Source organism: Oryzias melastigma, linkage group LG22 (genome assembly GCF_002922805.2).
Source record: "Oryzias melastigma strain HK-1 linkage group LG22, ASM292280v2, whole genome shotgun sequence".
In the NCBI taxonomy this organism is placed as follows: Eukaryota; Metazoa; Chordata; class Actinopteri; order Beloniformes; family Adrianichthyidae; genus Oryzias; species Oryzias melastigma.
The window spans coordinates 18,297,872-18,311,519 of record NC_050533.1 but is presented as its reverse complement, the minus strand read 5'-3'; the positions used below and the strand labels follow the sequence as shown (position 1 = coordinate 18,311,519).

At 38.1% G+C, this 13,648-nt stretch overlaps 1 protein-coding gene across 1 annotated transcript in view; it reads left to right on the top strand.

Moving 5' to 3' along the window:
* Positions 1-12,970, top strand: part of LOC112148782 (gastrula zinc finger protein XlCGF57.1) — a gene marked incomplete at its 3' end in the record, with an annotated part of 16,248 nt that extends 3,278 nt beyond the window's left edge. Inside the window, exon 2 of the mRNA XM_024276134.2 lies at positions 11,160-12,970. Coding sequence (XP_024131902.2) covers positions 11,160-12,970 — 1,811 coding nt within the window. The remainder of the gene's footprint in view (positions 1-11,159) is intronic.
* Between the last annotated feature and the right edge of the window lie 678 nt (positions 12,971-13,648).

The following is a 13,648-nucleotide window of genomic DNA, read 5'->3' as shown; positions in this document are numbered from 1 at the left end:
TAAAATATGTAAATTGAAAGAATGTTCAATAACGTTTATGAAATAACCACAATAATAGTAAAATAAACTTGTTAAAGTATACAAATCTGAAGTCGCCACGAGACACCACCATCTTATTTTAAGCAGGAAAAACCCTGCAGCTTCCGTCACAAACTTTACTCAACTTTACGCGGATGGATAGATATCAGGTTTATTTTATGTTAAGGCCATGAATAAAAGCATCGGTACACGTTTACATTTCTGGATTCAAAGAATCTCAGAGTTAGGAGAAGCAGCTGTCTATTTTTAAGCATTCTCTCAGTTTTTGTAGATTTGGTCACAAGACATGCAAATGTAGTCAGAAACTACATGTTTTAGCATTTTGTTTGTGTTCAAACTCTAAAGATATTCTGTTTTAATAAATAGGTTTCAATGAGCAAACGTTTTAATGTTGCATATATAAATATTGTGTGTGGGAAGTACTTTATATTGATACTGAATATATGATTTGAAGCATTTCCAAAAATTAGCTTTCATATTGTTGTTGTCATATTTTTTTTTTTTTTTAACATTCAACTGATCCGAAAAATGATCAGAACCGTGACCCTAAAACCGTGACACGATCCGAACTGTGAGTTTTGTGATCCGTTACACCCCTACCACACAGTGATACAGCTGGTAAGGATGCTCTCGATGGCTCCCCTGTAGAAGGTCTCCATGATGGAGGGAGGAGCTCTAGCCCTCTTCAGTTTGCAGAGGAAGTACAGGCGTTGTTAATTTTTTTTTTGGCCAGTGATGCGGTGTTGTGGTTCCACGGCAGATCCTCAGAGATGTGCACCCCTAGGAACTTGGTGCAGCTCACCCTTTCCACTGCAGCTCCATTGATGGTCAGAGGGGCGTGCTGGGTGTGAGCTCTCCTGAAATCCACAACCATCTCCTTTGTCTTCTCCACATTCAGATGGAGATTGTTCTCCCTGTACACCAGCCTCCCCACTCCACTCCTGTAGGGGTTCTCATTGCTGTTGTTGGTCCACCACTGTTGTGTCATCCGCAAACTTAATAAGGAGGTTGGAGCTTGATGATGAAGCGCAGTCATGAGTCAGGAGGGTGAAGAGAGGGGGGCTCATCACACATCCTTGGGGAACCCCCGTGTTTATCGTGATGGTATTGGATGTGTTGTTGCGGACTCGAACTGCTTGTGGTCTCCCTGTCAGGAAGTCCAGCAGCCAGTTGTACAGGGAGGTGCTGAGTCCCAGGTGGTCCAGCTTGTGGATGAGCTGCTGGGGGAACGCTGAGCTGAAGTCGATGAACAGCATTCTGACATGTGAGTCCTTGGTTTCCAGATGAGTGAGGCTGAGTGGAGGGCTGTAGAGATAGCATCATCTGTTGAGCGGTTGGACCAATATGCAAACTGGTAGGGGTCCAGAGTGGTGGGGAGAGCAGACTTGATGTGCTGCATGACTAGTAGGGCTGCCACGATTAGTCGACTAATCGACGACTAATCGACTATTAAAATAGTCGACAACTAATTTAATAGTCGATTAGTCGTTACTTTATATTATATAGAGTCAAGATGCAGTAAAGTTGAAAGTGATAATGGAATTATGCTAGCTTTTTGGACCATTTTGGCATTTATTTAGGCTACTATGGAATTTAGCTAATATTTCAGCTACATGCTAGCTATTTTGGCTAATTTCTGATATATTTTTCAGTATTTTAGGCTAATTTGGAGTTTAGCTATTACTGCATCTGCATGTAAGCTGTTTTGGCTTTCTTAGACTTTTTTTTTTTTTAGTTTTTTAGGCTGTTTTGTAATTTAGCTAATATTTCAACTACATGCTAGCTGTTTAGGGTAACTTTGGCCTTTTTCAGTTAGGTTTTTAGAGTTTAGCTAATATTTCAGCTACATGCTAGCTATTTTGGCTCATTTAAGATTTTTTCAGTTTTTTAGGGTAATTTGGAGTTTAGCTAATATTTCAGCTGCATGCTAGCAGTTTTGGCTAACTTAGGCTTTTTTTCTGTCTTTTAGGCTGTTTGAATTTAGCTAATATTTCAGCTGGCTATCAGCTTCAGCGTTTTCAGCTATTAGCTACAACAATTTCAGCTATCTACTTCAGCGTTTTAAGCTATCTATTTCAGCATCTTCAGCTATCGTCACTAGCCAACAGCCTTCATACTAGCATTATTGCAGGTAATGCTATATGTCTAGTTCTTTGTTTTTTAAAAGCTAATGATGTGTGTCTTACATCTGTTTTGTGCATGACCCGATTAGTCGACTAATCGGGAAAAATAATCGGTGATTAGTCGACTATTAAAATAATAGTTTGTGGCAGCATGAATGACTAGCCACTCAAAGCACTTCATGAGGATGGGGTGAGAGCGATTGGGTGGTGGTCGTTGCAGCAGGAGGCGGATGACTTCTTTGGAACCGGGATGATGGTGGTGGCCTTGAGGCATGAGGGGACAACCGCCTGGTTCAGGGAGAGGTTGATGTCTTTGAGGACATCTGTGAGCTCATCAGCACAGTCCCTCAGGACACAGCAGGGGATGTTGTCAGGCCCTGGGGCTTTCTGTGCCTTAACTCCTCTTAGTGCTCGCCTCATGCTGTCAGGTGAAAGCATCAGCACCAGGTCGTCAAGAGGAGGAGGAGTTTTCTGTGCTTGAGTGCGGTTGTCTGCTTCAAAGCGGGCAAAGAAGACATTAAGCTAGTCCAGTACATGGGTGGAATTATCACAGGTCTGTGGGAGGGGCTTGAAATCCGTGATGGTGTGAATCCCCCACCACAGGTTCCTGGTGTCTCTGCTGTCCCTGAAGCGGTCCTACGGGAGTACTCTCTCTTGGCCAACCTGATGCCGCGTTACAGATTGGCTCTGGCTGTTCTCAGAGCAGCTTCGTCTCCAGCTCTGAAGGCAGCTTTCCGTTTCCTCCAGAGTCTGTGGAGCACATATCTTAACCATCATTAGCAATGGTCAAACTAAATATTAAATATATAACATTACCTGCAATAATAATAGTGTGAATGCTGTAAGTTGAATTTGGCCACTGAAGATGCTAGTGCCGATAGTTGAAGAAGCTGAAATTGATAGCTGAAATCCATGAAGCTGATAGCAGAAAACTTTGAAGCTGATAGCCAGCTAAAATATTTGTTACATGCGAAATTAGCCTTAAAAACTGAAAAAAGCCTAAATTAGCCAAAACAGCTAGCATGTAGTCGAAATATTAGCTAAACTCCAAATTAGCCTAAAAAACTGAAAAAAATCATAAATTAACCAAAACAGCTAACATGTAGCTTAGGGCTGCCACGATTAGTCGTTACTTTATATTATATGGAGTCAGACTGTAGTAAAGTTAAAAGTTATAATAGCATTCTGCTAGCTTTTTGGACTATTTTGACATTTATTGAGGATTATTAATCTATTTTGGAGTTTAGCTAATATTTCAGCTACATGCTAGCTATTTTAGCTAATTTAGGATTTTTTATGTTTTTTAGGCTAATTTGGAGTTTAGCTAATATTTCAACTGCATGTTAGCTATTTTGGCTAATTTGATTTTTTTCCCAAATTTTTTAGGCTAGTTTGAAGTTTAGCTAATATTTCAGCTACATGCTAGCTGTTTTGGCTAATTTAGTATTTTTAAAATAAATTTAGGCATTTTTGGAGTTTAGCCAATATTTCAGCTGCATGCTAGCTGTTTTGGATACTTTTTTTTATTGTTGTTTTTTAGGCTAGTTTGGAGCTTGGCTAATATTTCAGCTACATGCTAGCTATTTTGGCCAATTTAGGATTTTTTCAGTTTTAAACTAATGATGGTTAAAATGTGTGTTTTACATCCAGTTTGCGCATGACCTGTATGGATCTGTTCAAAATCCCAACGAGTTCCTGCTGCTTCATCAGCCAAACGCTGCACAAACATGAATGAACACAAGTGCATGTGTGTGAGTGCAGGAGCATCAAAACAATTCACCAGAAGGAGAGAAAATTCCTCAGAGTCAACATGAATGTATCTCTACATCATCCACGGATTATTTGCTGTGAGTTTGTAAATAAATCTGGTTTCTTATGGACAGAAACCACTTCATTCATAGACGGTGAATTTTTTACCGGCTGCTTTTGAGGCCCCAGTATGAGCCTTTTTCTCCATCTCTCTGATCACTGCAGTCATAGATGTCTAGTCATCTGGAGAACCTCCTGATCTCCATAGAATGGTTCAAATCCTCTCGATATGTCTCTAAAAGAAAGGAAACCCTTTTTAGGTGATGGATTAGTTTGGATGTGTTGGTCTCTCTTTGGTGTCGGTAAGAACACGCTGACCAATGCCTGAATGCAGTTTCCTCTGTTGGTGCAGATTTCTTCTTGAGTTGTTCACATGGATTCTCCTGAAATGTCCAGAGTGTGTTCTGAAAATAAATAAAATCACAAGAATTAGAATGAAGCTGGTGTGAATGATATAAATAGAGCAAACTACCTTTACCTGCTTTCACCAAAACTGAAACCACAAAGAAAAGAGCAAAACATTCAGGAATTATGGGATGTTCAAACGCAATAGGAAACTTGACTGTTAGCTCATCAGCTAATATTCTGCACATGATATGCAGCTACTGGTTTCATGTAGGGGTGGGCCGATATCATCTTTTACTGATAACCAATATTTTCCGGGCAACTGTGACCAACAGCCGATATTTGCCGATATCGATATTTAAGTGTCTAGAAAACCAGAAAGCTTATAAGTTTCCTTTGTTTCTTTATTAGAAATGCAACACCCTTCACAGTTCCAAGAACAGGAAAACATTGATCCAAAAGAGAAATGTTTGGAAAACACCAGCAACAGGCCTTCAGAATGACTTGAAAATAACAGAAAGTGATTCAAAATGAAGTGATTTTAAACAATAAAAAATTAACACTGCTTCTGAAGGTCAACTTTGACCCTGATTTTCAGCAGAAAGTTTTGACCTGCAGACAGCTCGAGCTCAATTTATTTGATGTGCTGCCAGCTGAAGAGCCATGGACCTGATGAATAACAACAAGGAGAACTCATGAACTCTGTTCCAACCGGAAGCACGGCTGTTTATCAGGCAGCAGAAGAAGGATTACTGTGGCTTTGATCCTGTCCAAGGCTCTAGAGCAAGGGTCCCCAAACCATGGCCCGTGTGCCGAATCTGACCCTCCTCCACATTTGGCCTGGCCCCCTGTAATAGAAATATTTTTGTTTAGCATTTGTTTCAACTTTGATTTAGATGTAACCCTTGACTGAAATGTAATTTCTTGTACTAAGCAACTCTTGACTGGAATGTAGTTTCAGTATTAAGCAACCCCTTGACCGGAAAGCACCACTCCTGTAAAACAACCCATGACTCTAAGGCATATGCGAACAGGAAGTTTCACTTGAAACATATTGACCTTATTCTGGGGGCCTCTCATGTAAAATGGATTATGTGTGTAACTTCCGGCATAGCAACCGGAAGTTACACGGCGCTATTTGGTTCCACTGAAAGTTGGCGGTTTTGTTAGTGTTAGTGGTCCGTACAAACGTTAAAAGCGTGTTTTACTTAATCCCTCAAAGTTTTCAAAAATGTCTGCGCAGTTCAGGCGCATATTTTGCAGCTCGTGGTTGTACTAACAACCAAACTAAATTAACTTTGTGGAGCGTTTTGTGAACATGGGCTGCTGATGAAGAGGGAGTGCAGCTGCCCTCCTCTGTACAGATTTTACCGTCTACCGGGCGAGGATGAAGTCAGAAGAATGTGGCTCAAAATTTTAAATCTTTCATTTTGTGGATGAAGTACACACGGAGGAAAACCCGTATCCAACATTATGGTCGGGTTACTCCAGAACACCAGAGGAGAAGAGACGCCGGGTACTGCAGAGACCTGACAGCAGCGCGGTTAAATTAGTTTCATATTCGACATTCAGCGATATTTCTCAAACGCCTTTGCTAAAAACAAACACCAGAAATGTTTTACTGACGGATGATAAAACAATCAATGTTTCACATGACCCGTTTTCATTCTTCATGATCCACGTAACGAGCAGACCACCGCAAATGCCGCTGCACTGTGAGCGAAGCCGGAGCGCTTTGCCCGAGCTGCTGCTGAAAGTAATGTGGAATATTGATTGTTTTATTATCTCTCAGGAAAAAGATTTTTGGTGTTTTTTAGCAAAGGTGATTGAGAAATATTGCCGTTCATTACTGAATGTGTGACGAATGTCGAATATGAAACTAGCTTAACCGCGCTGCTGACAGCAGTGTCACAAGAGCAGAAAATATATTTCTTGTGTTTTGGCTGCATCTCCTGGTATCAGATATTCAAAAATTACCTGTTTAAACCGCAGCTGACTTTGTCAAAACATGAAACGGGCAACAGCTCCACCGCGATGCATCCCTCATCGCAGCATGTAAACACAAGCACGTGAAGAGATAACGTTACAATTGATCAGCACTGTGTGCTAACTCTGGCAGAAATAGGCAGAAATAAAGAATTATGTGAACTTTTAAGATTGTTCATAGATTCACCACCTGCCGCAGCTGAATTGAGAAAGTAGCTAAAAACAGTAGCTAAAAATGCTACTAAATGTTATGTTTTTAAAGGTCATCCTCCAATCCCTCAATTTTAGCACCGGAGTTGTTACATCGCCTCTTTTAAGACATGACAGCTGGATTTTCCACATTCATATGTAGTTATAGATCCAAAACAAGAGGAATTGCGCTGTCGGCTCTACAGTTATAATGTAAATACATGCGAGTTCCGGCGTCTACCGGAAGTTTCACCCATAATTCACGCAAAGGCTCATGGGACGTAGGAATAAGGTCAATAAAAGCCAAGCAACTGTTCCATTAGACAGAACCCTCCTAGAGGCCTCTCTGTACGTCTGATCCATGTACATTAAACTGAATTGTTATTAAATACTTGTGTTTAACATGAAAGGTTGTCTGCTTCTTCATTGGATTCAATTATTTTCCACCACACCCCCCAAACTGTTTTGGCTAAATTAGACATTTCTCAATTTTTTAGGCTAAATTGGTATTTTGTTAATATTTCAGCTACATGCTAGGTGTTTTTGCTAATTTGGGCATTTTTCAGTTATTTGGGCTAATTTGGAGTTTAGCCAATATTACAGCTACATGCTAGCTGTTATGGCTAATTTAAGATTTTTTTTCTCCAGTTTTTTTAGGCTTCGTTGGAGCCTAGCTAATATTTTAGCTTTATGCTGGCTGTTTTGACTAATTTAGTCTTTTTTTCAGTTTTTAGGCTATTTTGGCACTAAGCTAATATTTTAGCTAGCTAGCAGCTTTAGTATAATGAATTCATTAGAATTTGGCTATGTGTGACTTTCTGGTAAACTATAAATCTTTACGTTTAGGCTGTCATTGTTACACTTTTCTGTTAGCCTACAAACCAACCCTGACCCTACATCAGAGAAGAAAACAGTTATGTGGCCCTCACAAGAAAAAGTTTGGGGATCCCTGCTCTAGAGTGTGACCAATTTGGCCACATTTGTGACTAGATTTTTTATTGGTGCGCCTAAAAAAGGATTCTGGTCACACTAGTGCACCAAGTCATTCTGTGAACAGAAAAAAAAAAGCACAATCTCCGTGACTCCAACAGTCTCCTCCCTGTATGTGTGTGCAGGTGTAGCAATCTGCTATAGGAATTATTATTTTATTAGAATGTACATCTTCCCTGCCGGCGCACAATCAAGCAGAAACGTTCAGAGTTGTTAAGTTTGGGTCCGTGTGCACGCGTGCCTGATGCTGGCGGCAGGTGTAGCGAATTAAAAAAGTTTGTAAAAACCCTTCAACATCGGAGCTTCAGCTCCAGTGTTTGGGCTACATTCTTTTCTCTACCGTTACCGTGATGAACGAAATTCCAGCGGATTCTAAAACGAAGTAAACAAGGCTCGCGCTGACACACAGTTTAGTGTAGTTGTGACGGGTTTGTGTAATCCATGTCTATCATAGGACACTGCCGCGGAGAAAAGAAGCTTTGTGCCACAGCGCTCTCATTATTGTCTACGTTAGTAATATTGTGTATATCGGAGCAAAGCAAGAAAGAAAAGCCGCTTTTTTATGGGTCAGAATCAGCTGATTCACAGTGAACGTGGTTGAGATTATGGCAAGCTAAAAGGCCAGTTAATCAATTTGACATTTTGGTGTTTTAGGGTTAGCTAGGGTGGCCCTGAAGGTTAGATCACATAAACAAATTCATCAACGCATAACATTACAAGTATCTCAATGACAATTAAAAATGAAAATCCAATAAGAAAGAAACATCAAGTTTTAGAAATAAAAACAAAATTCCACAAACCAAAACGATTCTAAAAAAGGAAATGTTTCAAAAACAAAAGTAAATTTCAAAAATTAAAATGAATGGGTCTTTATTGATCACAAAACTTGTAAGTTTATTTTTTTTTTTCATTGTTGAAGTTTTACCCTTGTGAAGCATTTTAAAGTCTTACTTCAACTATATTTAATCTGTTTTCAAACTGTTGTCTTTTCTTCATGATTCAGCTGTTTTTGGCAAAATCTAAAAACGTATTTTCTAAGACAGATTTTCTGCAGAGCTTACAGGACTTCATTAGAAATTGAGTTGACTCCGTTCATGGTGGTGAGTTAGGTAGGACATGAGCGAGAGTAGCTCATGCACATTAATTTACACTTTAATAAGCCGACTACACACAAAAAAGTGCCCTTTCAGTTTGCAGTTTTAACGTTAATATTTGAATAACTGTTCTAGATGGTCCGTTGAGATTGTGGTGTTATTAATGATTATTTATTTAAAATGGGTGTAGAAACAGTTTTGCTCACTGTAGTGCTATGGTAGGTCTCTCTCTACGTTTGGGAGTAGAGGATAGTGGTGCAACAAACGATTATTTAATAGGCGACTAATGACCAATTATTTTTTCCGATTAGTCGACTAATTGGGTCACTGGATGTAAAGCACACATCTTAGTCATCATTAGCTTTAAACTAACTACAAGCTAGATGTATAGTGTTACCTGTGCTAGTGTGAATGCCGTATTCAAACTTTGTCCGCTGAAGACGCTGAAATTGATAGCTAAAAACGCTGAAGTTGATAGTTGAAATTGCTGAAGCTAATAGCTGAAAATCCTGAAGCTAATGGATAGCTAAATATTTGTTAAATGCAAAATTAGTATAAAAAAACATAGGTTAGCCAAAACAGCCAACATGTAGCTTAAAAACATAGCTAAACATCAAAATACCCTAAAAAACTTTAAAAAAGGCTAAATTAGCCAAAACAGCTAGCGTGTAAATATTACCCTAACTCCAAAACTGCCTATAAAAAAATCCTAAAATAGCTAGCATGTAGCTGAAATATTGGCTAATTTCCAAAACAGCCTAAAGAACCTTAATAGATGCAAAAATAGTCCAAAAAGCTAGCATAATGCCACTGTAACGTTCAACTTTACTACACTCGGACTCCGTATAATATAAAGTATCGACTAATAAATTAGTCATGGACTATTTCAATCGATTGGTCGACTAATGGTGGCAGCCCAAGTAGAGGATGAGGGTTATGGTGTGACCTCCTAGAAGGTCAAAGGCGATGGGATGACTCTGCTCACTCGACATGGGGGATGACTTTGTGGGGAGGGGAGCAGGGTTATAAGCTAAGGACAAGGTTGTTTCTGTGGTGTTGTTTTTTTGTATTTTAGTATTATTTTTTTTTTCTCTTTCCTTATATCTTTTCTCCACATGGATTATGCCAGTTTAGTGTACGGCTAACAGAGATGCAATAAATGATTTGGGACACACAATCAGGGTGATAACTTGGAATGTGGGTGGTGTAAATGGAGAAAGAAAAAGAGAGAGAATTCTTCCTCTTGGTTTCCTAAAGTGTGTTTGGTGACTGATTTAAAAAAAAAAAGAAAAAGAAAATAATTTGCACATATTTTTTATTTTTTTATCTTCTCTATTAAAAGTTTTGTTTTTTATACCTTATTAATGTAAATGAGTTTTTGTAGATAATCATCTAAATATAGTTTAGATTTTTTGTACTGATTAATGTAAATCACTGTTTTTATAATAGTCATCAGAAGTTATTTTAGATTTTTAGTACTGATTTATTTAAATGACTTTTATATCCGTAGAATTTATTCATATCGGACTGTTAATCTCAAATTATGCAAATATTGGCCAATATTAGCGCTAATATATACTATCCTTACTTTCATGCATGTATAACATATGCTTAAATTTACTATAAACACACCGCTCACCAGTTATGTTTCAGTGATCAGACATTAAACTCATGCTAACTAGGGTTTCTACTAACTTTTCTTTTAATAGTTGACTAATTACAGATGTTTTTTTAGCTTTGTCGACTGTTCAGATAATTCATAAACTGGATGTAAAGCACTCACATCATCACTCCAGAATGAAGCTGCTCTTAAATAACCATCATTAGTTTAAATTTGAAGTGTTTAAGCTACATGCTAACTAGAAATAAAGACAATTAAGACAAAAGATTATTAAACCTTTAATGAATCATGCAGCTTCTTTCCTTCATTCTTTTCTGGCATTAGAACAAGACTTCATTCGAATACGGTCAACTATTTTTCACAAAAGATTTTGGTCTCACTGATTAAAATATAACAAAAGTGAATATATAATTCCAGACTGTTTGATTCTCTTGTTCGTAGCAGGAAAGTGATCATTTCTAATGTCTGCAGAAAGACGATCTTTTTTTAGAGCAGATGTTCCTTCATGAGAGACATTTCACTCTGGTGAGTTAGAGGTTACAGGGATGCACAGAAAACATTTAGCTAGCCTTGGCAGTGTGGAGAAACACCCCTTGTAGAGGATCATCAATGACGACCACCCTACCAGTGTAAAGGATGAGTGTGTATAGTGTGTCGGTGTGGGCAGTGTGTGTTTATTAAAAGGTGTAATTTCAAATAAGTGGGTAGTTTTTTTTTCATCTTGAGTCCGAGTTTATCGATCTTAAGTGTTTTTTTGATTAGGTGTTTGACCCACTGAAGACTGAAAGACCGACATCCTCTCTCACTGTCTAGACCAGGGGTCTCAAACTCGCGGCCCGCGGGCCATTTGCGGCCCGCAGGATGATGATTTGCGGGTGGATTTAGATGTTTCTCTTGGTGCTTGACGATACACAAAGACATGTAAAATAATAAAAGGTATTTTTTGTCTTTTTGTCCCTGCAGTCGTCCCCCAAGATTATGTAGGTGAAGAGGAGAATCTTTACAACCAGCAGAGGAATTTAGGAGTGGAGCAGGAGGAACCAGAACCTCTACACATTAAAGAAGAACAGGAGGAATCAGAACCTCCAAAAATTAAAGAGGAACAGGAGGAGGAACCAGAACCTCCACTAATTAAAGAGGAACAGGAGGAGGAAACAGAACCTCCACTAATTAAAGAGGAACAGGAGGAGGAAACAGAGCCTCTAATGACAAAAGAAGAACAAGAGGAGTTCTGCATCAGTCAGGATGAAGCTCGTCTTCCTCTGAAGCAAGAAGCTGAAACCTTGATGGAAATTTCCATTTGTGAGGAAAATAAGAAAAGTAACGCAGATCTAAACAAACAGAAGAGCTTCAGTCTAACTGATACTCAGGATGAAGAAGGAAACCAACAAGAAGAATCATCATCAACTACAGATGAAGAGTCAGACCCACAGAACAGAGATCAGAGGAAGAGAAGAGACAGAAGTCATGTCCAAAGTGTGGACAGCTCTCACATGTCTGAAAGTCAGTGTGATTCTGATGTTAGAAAAAAGTTCAAGAATGAAACTTTGGTTAAGAAACACAAGCAATCTCCTAAAGAAAAGAAACTTTCCTCTGTAAAATTTGGTAAAGGAACAAAAATTGCACACATTTCAGTACACATGGTAACAAAATCTGACAAAAGATCTTATGCCTGCAATGAATGTGGTAAACGTTTTAGTAATAAGTCTAAGTTCAGAATTCACTTGAGAATCCATACAGGAGAAAAGCGTTTTTCTTGTAACGTATGTGATACAAGTTTTACTTCTAAAGGAAATCTCAAAACACACATGAGAACTCATACAGGAGAAAAGCCTTTTTCTTGTAAAGAATGTGATAAAAGTTTTAGTCAAATATCTACTCTCAAAACACACATGAGAACTCACACAGGAGAGAAGCCTTTTCTGTGCAAAGAATGTGATGCAAGTTTTAGTGATGTATCTAGTCTCAAAAGACACATGACAATTCATACTGGAGAGAAGCCTTTTTTGTGTGACGTATGTGATAAATCTTTCAGTCGTGCATGTTATCTCAAAAGACACATTAAAACGCACACAGGAGAAAAGCCTTTTTCTTGTAAAGAATGTGCAAAAGATTTTAGTACTTTGTCTGATCTCAAAAGACACATGATAACTCATACAGGAGAGAAGCCTTTTGTGTGTGTAGAATGTGATACAAGTTTTAGTCGAATATCTAATCTCAAATCACACATAAGGACTCACAGGGGAGAGAAGCCTTTTTCTTGTAAAGTATGTGCAAAAAGTTTTAGTCGAGTATCTCATCTCAACACACACATGAGAACTCATACAGGAGAGAAGCCTTTTTTGTGTAAAGAATGTAATACAAGTTTTAGTGATGTATCTAGTCTCAAAAGACACATGAGAACTCATACAGGAGAGAAGCCTTTTTTGTGTGAAGTTTGTGATAAAGGTTTCAGTAGTGCATCTCATCTCAAAGAACACATGGTAGCTCACACAGGCGAAAAGCCTTTTTCTTGTAAAGATTGTGAAAAAGGTTTTAGTAATGTGTCAGATCTGAAAAAACACATGGTAACTCACACAGGAGAGAAGCCTTTTTGGTGTAAAGAATGTGATAAACGTTTTAATCAAAAATCTAATCTCAACACACATATGAGAACTCATACAGGAGAAAGGCCTTTTTGTTGTCAAGAATGTGAAACAAGTTTTAGTCTTTTATCTACTCTCAAAAGACACATGAGAACTCATACAGGAGAGAAGCCTTTTAAGTGTAAAGAATGTGATAAAAGTTTTAGTCAAATATCTAACCTCAAAGCACACATGAAAACTCATACAGGAGAAAAGCCATTTCTAGACAAAAATGTTTAAGAATTAAGTGGAAAAAAATTATAAATATATTTAAGAGTGTAAATCTGCAAACTTCAAACGCTAAGACTTTACCGAGCCTTTAAATGGTCAGTCAGTCAGTAGAATATGATCAATTCTAAAGTACTTCCCACAACCATCTACTGATGAGCTGTTTGGAGATCCTGTTTTTATTTTTCAACAGAACTTAAATAGTTATCACTTTACTAAAGGTACCTAAATCTGCTTATTTTTTAATATCTATTACTGTGTTTGGTCAATCGGCAAATACTCTTGATCTAAACTTAGGGCTTGGCGATACGTTTTTTTTTATATAAAAAAATTATGTTTTTTCTGATGGGGCAAAACCGATACATTTCACGATATAAGCCACATAACTATATTTGAAAACTTTGAACACTGTGGCTCGAAAAAGAAATGTGTAATCATCAACAGGTTGTTTAGATTTAAATATTTATTTCCTATCATACTTTTAACGTAACAGATGCACTGAAAGTTGTGCAGCTAATTTTTTAAATACAACCAAGAAAAGGTGTGTTTGTATGTGTGGGAGTTTCAAAGGAGAACATAAATAAAATAGACCACTAAACT